The following is an 18127-nucleotide window of genomic DNA, read 5'->3' as shown; positions in this document are numbered from 1 at the left end:
GCAGAAGCATTTATTAAATACAAGCTATACAATTCTTAAATGTGCAGAGTATGGATCCTGTTTTTAATGACAGTCTACAGAACAGCTGGGAGCTCCAAGTGACACTTGTCAGGTCAGATTTTGCCCTGTCAGAGAAATACTACGCAGGCCTCGTCATTGCTGTGACAATGATTCTGCTTACCCCCACCCCCACCCCCACTCCCCACCCCCACCCCCACTCCCCACCCCCACCCCCACCCCCACCCCCACTCCCCATATATCACAACAGGTAGTTCTCAGCTGTTCCCTTGGTGCCAGACATACATTTTATCTAAAGAGACAGCAGACAGAACTACCTGCTGCTTCCTGCTCGGCTCTCCCTGTGTTTTTCTCCTTTCTCCTACCTCACTGGGGCCTTTAAAACTCATCTGGCAGGGAGCCAGGAGCTCATCATTTTAATGCAGCGCAAAATGGAATATGCATAATTATATGCGAGCCATATGTGAGGGAGGCAAGCTCAGCTGTGGATTTTAGGGGGCCAGGAGAGAGAGAGAGAGAGAGAGAGAGAGAGAGAGAGAGAAGGCTAAGAGGAGATGCGAGCTGCAGAGTGCATGTGTCACCCAGTGAATGGATTAATGAGTGTGCTTCAGACACGCCCCTTTGTGCTTCAGACACGCCCCTTTGTGCTTCAGACACGCCCCTTTCACCCACCCCACCCTCATGCCAGCTCCAAACCAGAAACCAATGGCGACTAGGAAGAGAGAATGCGGACCACAATTGGTGTTACTAGTGGATAATAATGTGAATGCCTCTATTGAAATGGCAGCTTTCTTAATTGACAGCGTAGATCAAAATAACCAGGAACTTTTAACACAGCTTCTGAATTAGATCTATTTTTTTTGAACTGCATTTGATTGAAGAATCACTGTTCTTATGAGAGCATCAATCCTTTAGGATCTTTATTTAAAAATCGAGGGGAATCAATTTATTTCTTATAGTATTACAGTTCAAAATATAACTATGCAAATTGCTTTTCTTATGGCCTTGCTATTAGAGTTTCTTAAAAGTGCATTTATCTAGAGATTGCTTAAGCATGCCAAAAAGTTTAAACACGTGTGTATGTCGTACAATCCTGATTGTGCAGCGAGCCATGCCGCTGACAGACACGCAAGGAGTGGTGATCTCCAACAAAACTCGCTGATTTGGGTTTGCTTTGTATCATTTGAACTGTTACACCACGACGGATTTGCATGTTCAAACTAAACAATATATAAAGAAAAACAAAACTCAAATTTTGATATCTAAAAGGCATACTGCGTATTTAAACAAACTTCTTAATGATGTTGTTATTTCTGGATTCCCGTTTGTTTAATGATCTGAGCTGTTATGCTTTTAGCTTTTTTTTTTCTTCCATTATTTGTAAGTCCCTAAATAGGCCATTATATTTCCCTTCAGGCTAGAGATGAAGATGGACGTGCTGAAACTTTCCCCCAGCAGCACTATGCTAAGGAAACTCCAAGGCTTGCCTTCAAGAATAACTGCGAACTACTTGTAAGAATAACATACTTACAACAAGTCTAGAATGTTACTTTAGCACAGTGAAACAGTTTTTGCAAGGGTTTGTTCATGATTACATAGTTTATGAAATATTATATTTTTATGTGTAGAGTTCTAAGTGCTAATTCTGATATCACTGCATATTAATTATAAGATCTCAAGTTGTTGCAAATCTTTTATATCTGATTTTAGAGCTTGGATGGCCCTGTCTTTATTAGCTGGGTTTGGTTTGTAGATTATAAGCAGTCACTTGGAGAATGGCTACTAAAGTTAAAAATATAACTTGGATACATGGAGCTTGGAGAAAATCCCACCCCACCCCTCCCTCCCTCCTACGCCCTAAATGTGCGCTATTGTAGCAGACAGCGGTTGCTGGGTTTGCTTCTGATAGGAAAGATAGTCCATTTGACACACAGCACTCCCTTTAGGATTCAAGTCTTCCTCCACTCTCTTGCCAAACTCCACAGTCTCTCTCCTGCAGAAGGAGTCAATAGTCACAGGGTGGGGGATGTTTACTGTCGAGAGAGAGAGGGGGGGACATCAGCTGTGATAAAGCTCGGTTCCAACGCAAGGTTAATTTGCTGTTCATTTTAGCATTTACAGCGAGACTAGATGAAAAGCAAGCGGGAATGCCTATTATATTTCTATTAAATGAATCTGTTGGGACCTAACATTCTTGATTAGCTTTTGAAAACGAGTGCTCGGCAATGCATTTTGTGTTTACCTAAGTAAACAGAGAATGAATTGTCATTTATTAGAGCATCAGACCCTGCTTTGGACAATGGAGCTTTATGAAGTCTCTAGCATGTTGCCCTTAAATGTTCTTTTCTTTTCAATCGCATTAAAGCAAAAAACGTTTGCTCCAACTAAATGGAAACAGGGGAAGAAAATGAAGACGCTCGGCTGTTACATTTCGAGGTAGTTTAATTCCTATTTGGATTTTTGGCCAAATAGTGTAGAGCTTTGCCAGGTCTCTGCATTAGGAATTCCCACGTGTAACAGCCTTTGGATTTGGCTCTGACACCAACTGTTCATTAGAAACCAAGTGACCAGAAAGCAGGGGAAGACTGAAACATACAGGGCCTTCCCCCTGCAGCAGCAGCGGCTGTACGTGGATAGCGAGGACCTCCTCCATGCAGCGCAGAAGGCAATCGCAATAGCACCACCCAGCCTGTGTGCGCAGTGCCCTCGACCAACCAACCTGCAGGCAGACTCGCTGCTTCTAAAAGCAACTGTTCACATGAACATTTAACTCACCTGCTATTTTATTTGAGGGCACTTAGACGCTCAGGTCTGCTATCTAGCATTACCTATTCTGCAGGAAGCCCTTTCCACTTGGTTCTTTAATGCTGTCTTGGTAACTGGTTACCCCATGCCTGGGGGGAGGGGGGAGGGCTTTTATGATGTCTTGGTATCAGAATGCTTTCAGGGTTGGCTTACTTCTTTTGACAAAGACTGTGAAGACCTATATACCACACTTAATTCCCCCTATGTATTGGAAAGGTAAATGTACTTGAGTATATACTGGAGGATTTTTTTTTTATAATGTGAACATCGTCTCCAGATACCTTTAGAGAAAATAGATGCTTTGTGATTGCCTGGCTTACAGCAGTACTGTGTTGGCAGGAGTTTGAGAGGTTTGGGACAATCTTCATTGCAGTGTGGTTGCCATTAGAAAGGCTTTGTTTTGTTCAGTATACTTTCCTGAGATTAAAAAAGAATAAGAAAGAAAAAAAACAAATAAGCTTATTTCTCTAAGGAGAAATTTAAAAATACACAAACATATATATAAATTGCCAGCTGCAAGAAAAGTAATGTGTTTGGCTATTGTGAACTGAGAAGTTAATGTTTCTTTGCAAAAGAACTGTTCATTCTTCAGAGAGAAATGGGAGTTCCTTGGAGGTTTCTTACTACAGTTTGGAGCAGATTTGTAAGGAATCTGGCAGGGAGGATTGCAAACTCTACTCCAAAGTGCCTTTTTAGCTTAAGGGTGGTTCTGGCATCTTCTTCCATGGCTAGCTGCAGCCCCAGCAGCAGCCGGCTTGGAGAATGAGCAAAGTGCGGAGGGCACAGAGGTCTTTGGAGTTCCCAGGTGACCAGAAGCTCACAGCTGGAAGGCTTGTCCTCTGGGCCACAGGAACTGACAGAAAAGGGCCAAGACCAGGAAGACAGGACATTGGCTCTGTATTATTGATGGCAGGATGTCTCTGTACCCCTCCTCTAGCCCACACTTCTTGGAAGAGGCAGGAATATTGAATAACTTACAAAAAAGCAAAGTAAAATCAATGCTTGGAATACACAAGTGTGTGTAATCAGAAGGCACCAACAAAGACAGCATTGGCTGTAGTAGAGGCTGCCGTGCAAATGGAGCATTCCTGTAGGGTATTGATTTTTCCATTTAGATCCCAAACTGTGATGTGTGCCTTTAAGCTAATGTACTGTTCACACGACTAGATATTTAGCAAGATTCTTTCTTTGGTGGTAACATAGTGGTTTCCTCATGGCTTTTAAGTTAATTTAGAAAATGCAAGGCTATAAACACCAATAGTTAGATAAATAAGTCCTATGTGATGGGCCACAGTTAAGTGTGGCCACCTAGCTCTTCATAGACAGGTGTGTGTGTGTTTGTGTGTAAGAAATGGCTTTGCTACATAGTCAATATGACCAAAGAAGACAACTTTCAGTAAAAGAAAATGTGGGTGATTTGTGTGTTTTCAATGCTAACAGCAACATAGCATTCAAGAACTAAGGAAGGAGAATGGTTAGAGCTGGCCAAGGCGACCAGCGCTTGTACCAAATTCCAACTCCATTGTCAGTCCCTTTATGGTTATTAAGTTTCTCCCTGGAGAAATAAGCTAGGGGCTGCAAGGTTTCTCACCTCCCTAATGAAATGCGCATTCGGACACTGGACTGTAGGAGCTATGGTAGAAAATCCTTAAGGGATTTTGACTTCATATTTTCTCATTAGCCAGTTTTTTGTTAGTTCACAAGAATAGACTGGGTGAAAATCTTGAAGAAACAGAACATAAAATTGTGCCTGGGAAGGGAAAGACCTACAACAAAAGGAAGTTGTTGAAAGGTTTTGAGAAAAAAATTGAGGATGACATCCCAATTTGTGTGTGCATGTGTGTGTGTATGTGTGTATGTGTATCCATCTTTGCATATGTGTATCTCTATCTTGGTGTGTGTATCCATCTTGGTGTGTGTGTGAGTATGTGTCCATCTTTGGGTGTGTGTACATGTATCCATCTTGGTGTGTGTGTGTGTGTTTGTGTCTGTCTTGGTGTGTGTGTATCTATCTTGGGGTGTGTGTGTATGTATCCATCTTGGTGTGTGTGTGTGTGTATGTGTGTGTGTGTATGTGTCCATCTTGGGGTGTGTGTGTGTTTGTATCTGTCTTGGTGTGTGTGTATCTATCTTGGTGTGTGTTTGTGTATCTATCTTGGGGTATGTGTGTGTGTATGTGTCCATCTTGGGGTGTGTGTGTATCCATCTCAGTGTGTGTGTGTGTGTGTCCATCTTGGGGTGTGTGTGTGTATCTATCTTGGGGTGTGTGTGTACGTGTGTGTATCCATCTTGGTATGTGTGTGTGTGCCTGTTTAGGCGAGGCTGTTGGCCAGTGAGTCTCTGGGATTCCCTGTCTCTTCAGAGCTGGGATTACAGGTTAGAAAGCGATCAACTGTAGGAAGCCCTGATAAGGACACAAGAGAAGGAAGTAGAGGGGAAAATAAGCACGTCCGACCTGACTTCAGCTTCTGGAATCATCACCCAGAGCTTGAATCTCTATGGCTACCTCTGGCTGGAACGGTGAAGGCTGTGAAGAGGAGAGGGAGGGAACCCACAGCTGGGAGGCAAAATAAAAATAGCATGGGAAAGAGTTCTTTCTGGTCACTTACGATGCCAGCGAAGGGAGATGAAAACTGTTTTAGTGTTGTGGTCTCGCGAGCAGACATGATGCGGAGGAGTGCGCTTAGTTGATTGCTCCACCTCGGTTCCTTCTGGAGATAGGCAGGTGGATTAGAAGATGTGAATACATCATCCTCCAGCTTCAGGAATGCCCGTGTCAGTCCAGTGTTCAGCTCACAAGTATCTTCCATGCATTGTCCACTGTTCCATGCAGAGAGAGACATGGGTAGGACAAAGATACTGTCCCTGCCTAGTGAGTGCATACAGTTCAACAGAACCAGGCATACCCAGCATGGTAGCTATTAAGTGCATGGGTTCTCAGATAAGACATTCAAGTTTGCCCCACAGATCCAAAGGCATAAGATGCATATGTCATCACAGTGGACTCAGGCTTTTATCTCTTGGGCCTCTCTGAGTTTACCATCTTCATCTGTAAAGTCTCAGGGGATACGATGGTGTATTTAAGATATCTGTTGTCAGTACAGGTTAGGTGTGCAATTGTGATCCTTATGATCATTGTGGTGGTTGCCGTTGCAAGCCATGCCCTGGAGAAGTACTAGGAAGGTTCCGGTGTGTGAAAGAGGATGAAATTCTTGTCTCGTGCAGCCAGTGCACTGAAAGGAAGATGTTTTTGCTCTGGGCCTTGCTACAGGTGGAGGTTGATTATAGGAATTGGTGTGGAGGGGAAGGAGGTATAGCAAGCAGCAGGAAGGCAGGATGGTAGGGAAGTGCAGGCCGTGTACCCTGTAGCCTGGGTAGCATCTCAGTTGGCCAAGTGTGGAGAACCTAAAGACTAAATAGAAGGCAGGTGGGCAGGTCTGTGAGGAGTCCTCATCCCTAACCCATTCTGTGGGTTCCTAGAGTTTCTACAGATTAAAAATTACTATGGACAGTTTCTCCTGTTCAGAAGTATATGAACTATCATGTGTTCCATGTGCTTTTCCCAAGTCCAAACACTCATCAGCTAGAGGCTAATCTTGCTCACTTGTCCCTTTTCTCTTGATATCCCATTATTATTATTATTATTATTATTATTATTATTTTATTATTAGTAGTATTATTATGTTTTATTTGAAATAGAATTACATTGTTTCCCTCCTCCCACTCTTCCCTCTGTCCCTTCCCACGTATCCCCTCCAACTTCTCCCATGGTTCCCCTCAAGTTGAGAGTCTCTTTTTCTTTGATTATTATTGTTATAAACACACAGCATAGAACATACACACATACACACACACACACACAAACCGGCTGTGTCTATGTTTGTTGTTTGTGTGTGTATGGTTTCAGGGCTGACTACTGTCACTCTGCATTGGACAACAATAAGGGGCCCATCCCAGAGAGGCTAGCCCTCCTGCTCCTAGCAGTCACTGGTCTCCTGTGGCTCTTTCTCTAGGGTGGAGCACTGTGAAAACCTCCCCCTTCCACATTAAAACGTCCATTGCTATAACCCCTGTTCCAGTCTTCCTGGTGCAGCCACTTCTAGGAGCGCCCATTTCACGGTGAACTTCTTGGTATTCTGGCTCTTACAACCTTTCTACCTCCTCTTCCCCGAGCTCTAGACTCCGGAGCTGGGATGTACATGATTACGTTGGGGCTGGGCTCTTCACAATCCGCTGGCCTTTGCCTTGTGTCCAGCTGTGGCTTACTATGATGCTCTCCCCTTGCTGCGAAAAGAGGCTTCTTTGATGAGGAGTGGTGGCTACACTGACCTGTGGGTATAAGGATAAGACAGAGAATGTAGTAAGGAATTCTGCTGATCTACCAAATGGAGGCAGTAGACTCTTTTCTAAGGCCCACGACCTCACTGGCCCAGAGAAACTGGTTTTGGATGATAATACTAGGCATGGCTTGCCTCCTGTTGAGAGGGGCTTAAGTCCAACTAGACAGCTGTTGGTTACTGCCGACACATGGGTGCCACTTATTACACCTTTAAAGGTGTCTTGCCATGCTGGTCTCTGTCGCGGTTCACAGGTGACCAGCTGGGTAGGACTGTTAGTCACTTCCCTCCCTTCACAGCTCGCATAGTATCTTCTAGAACCGCAACTGCCAGACCACAGGAAAGGGACTTTCAGGTCAGATCCAGAGCAGATCATCCAAGTCCTATGTGCTAAATGCGACATATCTTGGGCAATTGGGACTCACTCGGGCCCTGAGAGTCACCTGGCCTACCCTGACCAACTGCTCAGGAGGAAGCTCCTTGTGCCTGGTACAGTGGTTTTGTTAGTCTATGGTTCTTGTAGAGAGCATTGTCAGCCCCAAGTGGCTTAACTTTCTTCAGGGTGTGTGTGTATACATGTGTGTGTACATGTGCGTGAGTGTGTGTGTACACTTGTATGCACTGTGTATAATTTTAAGAAAATATAAACTAAAACGATTCTCCAAAGCTTTATCAAACAACATTGGTATTTGTCCCTTGTCCCCCCTCCTTCTATATTGACTCCCCTCCCTCCTCCTTGGTTGAAGCCCCCCCCTCCATTTTCCACTTTGTATTACTTGTATACAGCTAGCTGCCCCCCTCCAACCCTGCCTGTGGTCTCTGGTTTCGGTGGTTACTCCGTGTTGTATAGTCACATCTGAGGATTTGGAGCAGGGATCGGCAGATGAGAAGGAACATTGGATGTTTGTCCTCCTGGGCCCGTATTACCTCATTCGTTAAAATCTCTTCTAGGCCCATCTATTTACCTGCAAATGTCATAATTTCCTTTTTCTCTACAGCCGAATTGTATTCCGTTGGGTACACGTATTGCCTTTTCATTATCCATTTATCTGTCAAAGGACATTTAGGCTGTTTCCATTTTCTCGCTCTCGTGACTAGGGCAGCAATGAGCACGACTGAGCAAATGCCTGTGCGGTAGGGAGCTGAGTCCTTGTGCGTGTGCAAAGCAGTGTATAGCTGGGTCATATGGTAGGCTTATTTTTATTTTTAGTTTTTTTTTTCCGTGCATTCTCCATACTGCTTTCCGGATGACTGCCCCGATTTGCATTCCCACGGACAGGGCGTGAGTTTTTCTTTCTCCACAGCCTGGCCAGGGTGTGTTGTCAATTGCTTTGTTGATCTTATCCATTCTGACTGGGCTGAGACGAAATCTCAAAATTGTCTTCATTTTGTGTTTCCATAATTGCTAAGGATGATGGGCAGGCACTTCCTGGGGTGTTTCTTAGCCGTGTTTATTTCTCCTATACAGAACCCTGTTTTGATCCCTAGCCCGTTCTTAATCAGCTGTTCTCCTGGAGCGTGTGTTCTCTCTTTTTTGGTGGAAAGGCTTTGTTTGTTTATTTGTTTTTGGTCAAGGTTTTGGTGTACACCTTCCCCAGTTGGGAATGCTGCATTGATGCTAATGAAGAGGGGAACTGGAGCTTTGGAGCTAGTCACATAAGACAAATGGCCCTCACTTGTGCCTTGGGTTCCCTCCTGCCCATTATAACCTTGTACATCTCAGGCTATCGGGCCACATTTTCAAAGCCCCAAAGATGAAGTGACATACCTCAGTTCCGGGAATGGCTTGCATCTTTGCTCTCCTACCTCTACTTCTACATGCACCTATTTTAAAATAAGACTGACTTTCTTTGAACCCAGTGCACCAACACCTGCCATCCCCATCATAGCAAAGAGGGAGAGCTGGACGGCTATCGAGTGTTGGGTTTGCTGTGCCACTGCTAGAACCATTGTATCACGGACATGCAATAGGAGCCTTCAAAGTATGACAGCAACTGCCGCCTTTAGTTTGGAACATAATCAGCTTTGCAGAATAGTTCCAAGTGACCAAAGTCTTTTTCCCCATGCCGCTGTTCTAACCAAAGCCGTGTGTGACCCCACTCAGTTCTCATGGACAGATCGTTGCTTTGAAATGGCAGCTGAGCTACACAAGTTCTAAAAATGGGTTCACATGACACACCTGAACTTCCACGGAAGCAAATCAAACATTGTAGGGTATAACCACGCATAACATACTATGGATCAGTTTCCCACAAGAGTGACAGCGAGAGCCCCAAAGGGTAGAATGGCCCAGAACACAGCAGGGACTGACTGATTGCTGTCTGGAGAGAACTGGCCTATCTCACTATCTTTCTACCCATCTTCCCTATTCTTCTACTCTTGAACTACTCCTGTGTTCCCATATAATTCTGAACTGGCTTTCAGACAAATAAAAGACCTTCTGGAAATGAAAGCAATGGTCTTGAACTAAGCAAGATATGGCTCTGACAAGGGTAGGCCATTTATGCTCTTTGGCGAGGCCATCTTGATTCTACACATACTGAAGGGGTGGCTGCTGTATTTCCTGTTTCATCAGCACGTTCCTCTGCCGCCACCTGAGTGGTGGCCCTACTTTGTTCTCTGACTTTGTAAAAAAGGCTCTGGGATCCACTTTCTGCCATGGTCTTGTGGTTCAGTGTCTTTCTTGTTTCCTTGTTGTATAAAGACCCTCCAGACTGCACTGGGCCTTCTCATCTCTCCTCCCACCTGTATAAACCATATCTTATGTCTCTTTTTAGTTCTTTTTATTTGGAGAGGACGCAACCTGGGGACAGGCTAGAGTTGCCAGCTCCTGCCTTCATCCCGAGGCTTTGTGAGATGTAGAAGCCTTGATTTGATCTGAGGCCCTGGGATGTCTCTTGCAAGGCTTGGGGAAAACTTTGTCTTTCTAGTTTTAGGGCAGATGAATGGGAAGGTCTGAAGTAAAGTGGTTAGTTTTTCACATTGGCTTCTCACACGACACATGCAGACATTCTTGGAGCCAGAGAGACAGAAGTGAGGCCATGTGTTCTCTAAGGAAGACGCTGAGGTTTGGCAGGTGAGCTCAGGAGTCTGGGCCTTTTCTGCCAACCCCGTGACACTGCGAAGTTCCCTTCCCAGATCCCTGAAGGTAAAGAAAACACCCCATGCTTCATAGGGAGACCTGAAAACAAAAAAAAGATCGTGTATAGGAAGTACTTAGTGTGCCTGCACATAGTAGGAGCCTTGTTTCCAATAAAACAGAACTGGAAGGATGCCAAGGTCTAAAGAAAGCCTTGCGGCAAATTCTAGAACGTTCCACCCTGCTCTCAAGCCTCTTCCCACCTGTTCTAGAGACTATATTAAAAAACAAAATATGGTATTTGGTTGTTGTTTTGGTTTTGAGACCAGGTTCTCAGTTATACTTATATTAGCTTTCACCTTATCATCCTCCTGCCTCAGCTCTCTAGGTGCTGGCATTACAGACATGTATCATTCCACTGAACTTTCCAGTGCAGTATTTTAATTGAAGTAAAAGAACTTTGGGGAAACCCACACACCCATTCACTTGTCTGTCTGTGCCCAAGGAACTAGAAATGCCTGCTGCCTGGTAGTCCATGCTGCTGGTTGGTGAAGTACTGTAATGTTTGAATCCTGTTTTAGGAAGAGCCTAAAAACTAGTTTGGTGAATGGACTGTTGCCAGATTAAAGAATCTTTACCACTGTACCCGTGGGCTGTGTGGTTTTGGGAAATGATGGACTCTCTGATCCTGTGTCCTCCTGTAGAGCGGGGGCAGTAGCAGCTCTCTACTGAGGCTGGTGTGGGGAGTGAGTGAGCAAACTTCTCTAAGGTGTTCAGACGTGTTTGGCAAACACTTGGTACTTACTCATGTCGTTATGATTGTGCTTAGTCTTACATTGCTTTCTTTGAAGCACATCATAGATTCCTCCTTGTCCAAATTTTCAGGCAAATTTGAGTTTTGCAAATGCATATGCGTACAGAAGCCAAAGAACAAGGTGGGTGCAAAGTACACCATGAAACTGATTCTTAGACTGCACTTAACACACACACACACACACACACACACACACACACACACACACTACATTACCCAAGACCTCTTGAACCTGCCAGACCATCTAATAGCGGAAGTGTTAATCTTAGAATGCAAGTGAGTTGGGTGTGGTGAGCACAGCTGTAATCCCAGCACTGGGAGTCCAGGAAGGGCACTGTTAAAGTTCAAAGCCAGCCTGGGCTATATAGTGAAACCCTATCTCAAAACAAAATAATCTTTTTAATCAAGAAAATAAAGGTAAAGGGAAAATGCCATTTGTGCAGAGAAATATCTGTATTAGCAATACTGTGCCTCCAGCAGCGGCAAGTAGACAAGAAGGCCTGTGGGGTTAGCTCCAGTGAACAGCGCAGTACCAAGTCTTGAGAGAACTCTTCTACGTTTCCATTCTGACTTTGCTAAGCTGATCCTGTTTCGACTTTACAGACAAAGAAATTAAATTACAGAGGGAGTTGGGTTTGACCCACATCTCCTGACCACACACCCCATCCTGAGTTCAGGCCAGCGAGTACTCTGCCTCCACAGGGTCTTAAATCATCTTCTAGCCCCATGCTAGAGCAGTTCAGTCTGTGATTGTGGGATGAAGGAGTCAGGTCTTCACATCGTATCCATAGTAACGGGTCTTAGGTGTCCCCCGAAGCCAAGGAGGACATCTATGTGACAAATGGCAGTTTATTTAGCAATAGAGGTCAAAATTTGAGAACTCTCAGTGCATCATCAAGTGGGGAATTAAATATATATATATATATATATGTATATATATATACATATATATATATTTCTGTAGACTTGGGACATTAACAAAACAGTTGTAAACTATAGAAAAATATTTTAACTTGACATAAAATTTGAAAATCTGAGAATCATAGAATATATGTAAGTTCTAAGTTTCTTTTAAAGATTTTTATACCTTTTTTATCACGAAGGTCACTATTTTTACTAATCTTTGTACATGTCTATGTATGGGTATGTGCAGATGAAGTGAAGTTGCCCTTAGCATCCAGAAGAGCTTGTTGGATCCTTTAGATCCAACAAGTTATGGGCATTTGTGAGCCACCTGGTATTGGGTGCTGGGAACCAAAGCTTGAATCCTCTGCAAGAATAGTGTACCCTTCACCCTGGAGCCATTTCCTCAGCCCACTAAGGCCATTTTAGGCTTTAACTATCATCATTTTAATTGCTAGAACTCAACAATGACCTAAAATAACAGAATTTGCCTCTGACATTTTGTAGGAAATTACAGATCAAATAAACAATCAAATAAAATAAGGAAATCGAGCTGGAAACCCTTTTATTGATATAAAAGTGTACAACCAGCAAGAACTCAATCACATTTTGTAATGAACTTGGATTCTATTTAGAAGAAAAAGCTAATGAGAGCCTGTTGTGAAAAAATATATATACTCACTAGAGGTGAAAAAGATGGTGTCTGAATAATAAAGGAGACAAGAAACTGAGGACAGGACTGTGGGGTGGTGAGAGCTGACTGGGCCAGAAAGAAGGAGGAGGAAGGGCAAGGCTGCAAACGGGCAGACTCAGGAACAAGGGCCATTGAGATAATGCGGGTCTGCTGCATTTGGCTTCTAGTGTCTTTCCCGGCTGTGGGTTTGTTTGTTTGTTTGACATCCTGCTGTTCTGGTCTGAAGCATCATGATTTCATGGAGACCCTCTTCCCTGCTCTCCTGGCAGCCCCTGCTCCCCGTTGTATGGTTAAGTGTGCCCAGGAATAGAACCACTTACCAGAGGCCATTTTCCTCCATTCCTCATGGGTGGCCCTGGCCGAGAACTCTGAGGTGGCAGTGTTGTCTGCTGTCTGTCTTGTTCATCTCCAGGCTTCTTGAGCTTTCATTTTCCTTTTTCCTTGTGTGTGTGTGTGTGTGTGTGTGTGTGTGTAATCTAAGATTACCCCCCCCCACACACACACACTAAGATTTCAACAGCTCAAAAATGGGAGTCACATATTACAACTGATGCCCTGCCATTGTTTAACTGGCAGTGCTTTCTCCCTTGAGGTATTAACATAATGGCATCTCACCAGCCCGTGGTGCTAGAGACTCAGTGAGCTGGAGCGCGACCGCTCAGGAATAGTGTTTGTCCAGTGAGTACCTGCGCTAGCCCACATCTCTGGGTCTAGTCCCGAGGAAAATGCAATGCCCAATAGTTAGTTCTGGATTTTATCTGCTGAGGTGGAGTTGAGGGGGCGGGTGGCCTCTGATTACTCTGACCCAGCAAGTTCCTGCCGCACACTTTACCATAGTGCGGCCCTTGCAAACAAAATGTTGAACCAGCTAAGCTGGCTTCAAAACAATAAGCAGTACTTTTGTCCTAATTACCCAGAAAATTGCTTATCCATCAATGATTTATGAAGACGCTTTGGGGGAGAAACGGGGTCCTCTTCCTCCATCTCTTTCAGGAGGAAAGGCTGTAGGTTGCCTCAGAGTGACAGGAAAAGCTTGTCATTTTGCACATTTTGTACAGCGCTTCCAGCATTCTTTAGAGATGTCCCCAGCCTACAGAAGAGATAAAGTGCACATAACTGTGTTTCCTGCGTCCCAGAATGCTGACTGACACTTAGTTAGTGCCAGAAACTGTGGTGGTTGAAGTCATACGAGGCCCTTCACGGAGAAGCCTCTGGCGTTCTTGGTATCCATTTCTCATGGTTTGGGTTCCTTTGAATGGAAAATTCAAATCTAAATTTGACTCTAACATGGTTTGATAAATGTATCAGGCATTACCAGTGAGATAAATACTACTTTTGGACCAGAGAAATATTTGTATATTTACTAGATAGTTTAAAATTTGAAAAATGAGCAACGATGGTGCACAGATATGTGAGACACAACTATGAAGGCAGATTTCTGTGTCCTGCGCAGAAATGAGGATATGTATGAAGACAAACGAAGGCATTATTCAAGTGTTTATGAGTCTATGGCATTTAACTCATTTCAAACATTTATCTAGCATTTTTCTCAACTAATTTAATGTTTACATATGAATACATAAAAATAAATACCATGGAAAAATCAAGTTGTGATGAAATTTTATCTTCGTTTTTTTTCTTAGCCTTCATGCATTTTGATTTTTAAACAGTGTCTGACTGTCATCAAATCAGCCAAGTTGAAAATTGAGCTGCGTCAATGGAGACAGTCAGTCCCGATAATTCAAACCAAAAATACCCTCTCTCCAGGGATATAGTCTCCCTGGCTTATTTTGTCTGAATAATTTCTTATGTCTCTAATTTATTCTTTTGTATGTACTGCATAGAAATAGGATCTATTATGCAATTCAGTGTCTATAAAGGTTTGGAGCCCTTAGAAATCTGTATATTTAATGTTATGGACACATCTCAAAAGTAGAATTAATATAAGTCTAGGTGTGTGTGTGTGTGTGTGTGTGTGAGAGAGAGAGAGAGAGAGAGAGAGAGAGAGAGAGAGAGAGAGAGAGATTTGGAAGACATTTTTCTTTCAATTACATATATTTATTGGACACCTATTGTCCCAGTGCAGCAGGCATAGATCGAACAATAAGTTTAAACTATACTTATATGAACAACATATTTCAGTGTCTTGTAAGTTTTCAGGGTACTTTGGGGATTAGACACTAGAAACACACACACACACGATGAAGTAAAGGGTCACATAATGAGGAAGAAATGATGAGCTTGGTCTTATCAAGAAGAGGTAGGTCTTCAGAAGAGATGAAACCTGAGCTGCTTCTTGGAGGGTGGGTGGCAAGGGAAGAGCATCCCTGAGAAGATGTAACAGCACGCATTTGGGGAAGGGGAGCAGGTGGACACCGGCCTGGTATCATTCTGTGAGCGAGAATAGAATGACCCTGGTAGGGCCTTTTCAGAAGACGGAGAGCAAAGCAATCAATTTTTAGGTTTGTGTTTTAGGCTGTAGAGACCCATATTAGATATCCGAGCCAGGAAGTGCTCTTATGAAGGAATGCTTTCCCAGATTGAAAGAGGGATTGGGAAACTCCTAGAAGGCAGGCAGAACAGTCCAGGCATACTGTGATGAAGACCAAGACTTCTCACAGATGGGAAGTGAGGCCGAGACTCTGCGGCTGACCGTCCAGAAGTCTTGACCGTCAAGTTCCTGTGAGCATCTTAACAGGGACTGCTGCAGAGACTTTTCTCAGGCCGATTGTCTCTAAGTTTAAGCTTTTGAGCCTCAGTCCTTCTGAAGTCACTAGATGTGTCCAGTGGGGACAATGTGATCAAAGCAAAAATGAGGAAGGGGGTTTAAAACTGTTTGTGACCCAGGGTGACTCTGAAGTCACTGTGTTTAAAACTGTTTGTGACCCAGGGTGACTCTGGAGTCACTGTGTTTATACTGTACAAGTACAAACTAGCAAGTGTGTCCCAATCTTGAATGACTTAAAGGACTCTTCGTGCACAAGGATGCAGCCATTCACTCCCTCTGGAGACTGCACCCAGGCCTCAGACTCACAGACCCTGGTGAAGTCCCTGACTTCACGCTGGCTGTGGAGTCGCTGGCTTTGGAGTGTTGGGAGGATCTGTGTTCACACCTGTCAAAGGAATGTTAACTGTACATGCTCTTTACGGTTGCTCTAAAAGTTAGCTAAGGTAATACAGATGAAGTGTTTGTGTATAATGAATGGTCAGTAAAAGGAAAATCCTTCTTTCATACTCAACATTTGAGAGAAAGAAGAAAATAATGAATCAAATCCATAAATCCGTCAACATTTGTTTTTAAAGATGGCAAGAAAACATGGCAGGTACTGGGTGGGTATCAAGGTGGTTTGGTCAGTTAAAGCACTGGCCGCCAAGCCTGTTGCCCTGAAATAGATCCCCGGGACACATGCTGGTAGGAGAGTATCAGCTCCTCACAAACTGTCTTCTGATCTCCGTATCTCACTTAAGCTCAGAAGTGACACACAGCTCCCTTAATCAGGGTTCCTTCTCTTTAGTTTCTGTTTTACTTTTTCATATGGGGTCTCAGGTAGCCCACACAGGCCTTGAACTTCTACTCCACCTCCACCCTGAATGTTGGGGTTGCAAGCATGGGCTGCCACACTCCTCTTTAAAATTATTGAGCTGCCCACATTCAGATGGCCAAGGTCATGTTCAAGATTAAAATCAGCTGCAGGACAATAGGGAGCCTGTAAGAGCAGAAGATGTACAAGAAGCAAGGCCTAATGTCTTTCCTCTGACCCACCTTTTTTCTCTCTGAGCCTGGTAATATACTTATTTAATCTACTTTGAGTTTTAGCTTTGTTATGCTCTCTAAAATTGTAAGGGTTTTGAGAGCTGTATTTTTTTTAATCTCAGTAGGAAGTAGATTACAGGTAAAGTGCCCTTGTCTTCTAGAGGGAGGGTGAATGCTTAGTTCTCTTTTAAGTCCTTCTTTAAGACTTTGTCTTCTACAGGGTGAATGTGCAGGAAAAGGAAAAATCGGAGACCTCACCAGGGCCTGTGTGTTCGAGGCCTGGCTGCAGTCTCCAGAGGGAAGTGATGGCTGCGCTTTGCTGATGAAGAATCCTTCTTTAAGTCCTTCTTTAAGTCTTGTTTAGATATGACGGGCGTCTCCAGGGACAGTCAGTCCTATTGCTCCGTACCTAGCAGGGTGGCTTGCACCTCATGGAAGCATGAACCCCAGCAGATGGAGGAAACAACTGAAATTCAGTTTTTTAAAAGTGTGGTTAAATCTACCATTCAAACAAAAACGACTCAAATTCATGGTTTTACATTTAAGTTTCTTTTACAGAAAAGAGATGGCTGCAGGTAGTTGAAGCTACGCCTGGGTTTAGGAGTCTCTTCTTCACTCTTGGCTGTCGTCATCAGCATGTCTTTAGTGTGTCCTGGCCAGAGGACTTTTTTCCTAAGTTAGACTCTAGGCAAGTGCCCCACCATTATGCCGCCCCCAGAATCTACGTCACAGGTAGATTTCCACCATTCCATTGGTAAACTTTTATTGGGAGCCTGTTATGTGCAAAGCACAAGATTATCCTAAATGGCTGCAAGATTGGCTGGATGGTTGTTTTGAGACAAAGTCTCATGCATCCCGGGCTAGTCTCAAACTCACTAAGTAACCTTGAACTTCTGGTTCCGAAACCTGTCAAGTGATGGAATCCACATGTGCACTATATCGTCATTGTCGTTTATGTGGTGCTAGGCAACAGACCCAGGGGGTGTCCTATGTGCTAGGCAGGAGTGCTACCCGCTACACTGCTTCCTCAGCACTTCTTCCTCTGTCACGAGATAATTTACCTTGCATGATCAAACTGTGCACACATAAACTCCCCCCCCTCTGTGTGTGTGTGTGTGTGTGTGTGTGTGAGTGTGTGTGTGTGAACTATTTGTATGTTTGAAGACCTTTTACTAAGGGCTTTGAGTAGATACTCAAGAAACACCTAACATGAATGAATCACCAAGCCTTGCTGGTGTGGCTCTCCTTTGACCATTCTCCACAATGGGCTAAGATTCCAAAGTCTCTCCAATTCTAGGGCCTTTTAGGGTATCCGTAATGAGGCAGCGCTGGCGGACTAGACTTCCTTTTTGACACATGGTTGAGTTGCCAGGTTTGTGGCCCCATCCTTAAACTAAGGCATACTGTATGCCTTCACCAACCCCAGCAATCCAGGTTTGTTTCCCTACTGAGAGTGGGATCTGTAGAGAACCTTTTCTACTGCTGTACCCAGCTCCCTGTATTCATTTTGTGTCTGATGTATTCATTTTGTGTCGGAAGTATTCATTTTTTTTTGTCGGAAGAACATAACATTGTGTCCAACGTAACATTCAGAGCATTATGTTTTAGAATAGGCATTTCAGGCCGAGCCCATGGCTCACAGGGTGATCTCTTGCCCAGGATGCACAACCCCTAGGATTTGGTCTTCAGAGCTCCCTAAGCCAGGCGTGTTGGCGCTCACTGC

The 18127-nt window shown here is 44.0% G+C and overlaps 1 protein-coding gene across 1 annotated transcript in view; it reads left to right on the top strand.

Annotated features, from left to right (window-relative positions):
• LOC119822033 (sine oculis binding protein homolog) overlaps window positions 1–18127 on the top strand; it is a 151249-nt gene that overhangs the window by 99911 nt on the left and 33211 nt on the right. Inside the window, exon 5 of the mRNA XM_038341114.1 lies at window positions 1435–1530. Coding sequence (XP_038197042.1) covers window positions 1435–1530 — 96 coding nt within the window. The remainder of the gene's footprint in view (window positions 1–1434; window positions 1531–18127) is intronic.

This window comes from Arvicola amphibius, chromosome 8, assembly GCF_903992535.2.
Source record: "Arvicola amphibius chromosome 8, mArvAmp1.2, whole genome shotgun sequence".
Lineage (NCBI taxonomy): Eukaryota > Metazoa > Chordata > Mammalia > Rodentia > Cricetidae > Arvicola > Arvicola amphibius.
The sequence above is the reverse complement of the archived record's forward strand: the minus strand, read 5'-3'. Positions and strand labels throughout refer to the sequence as shown.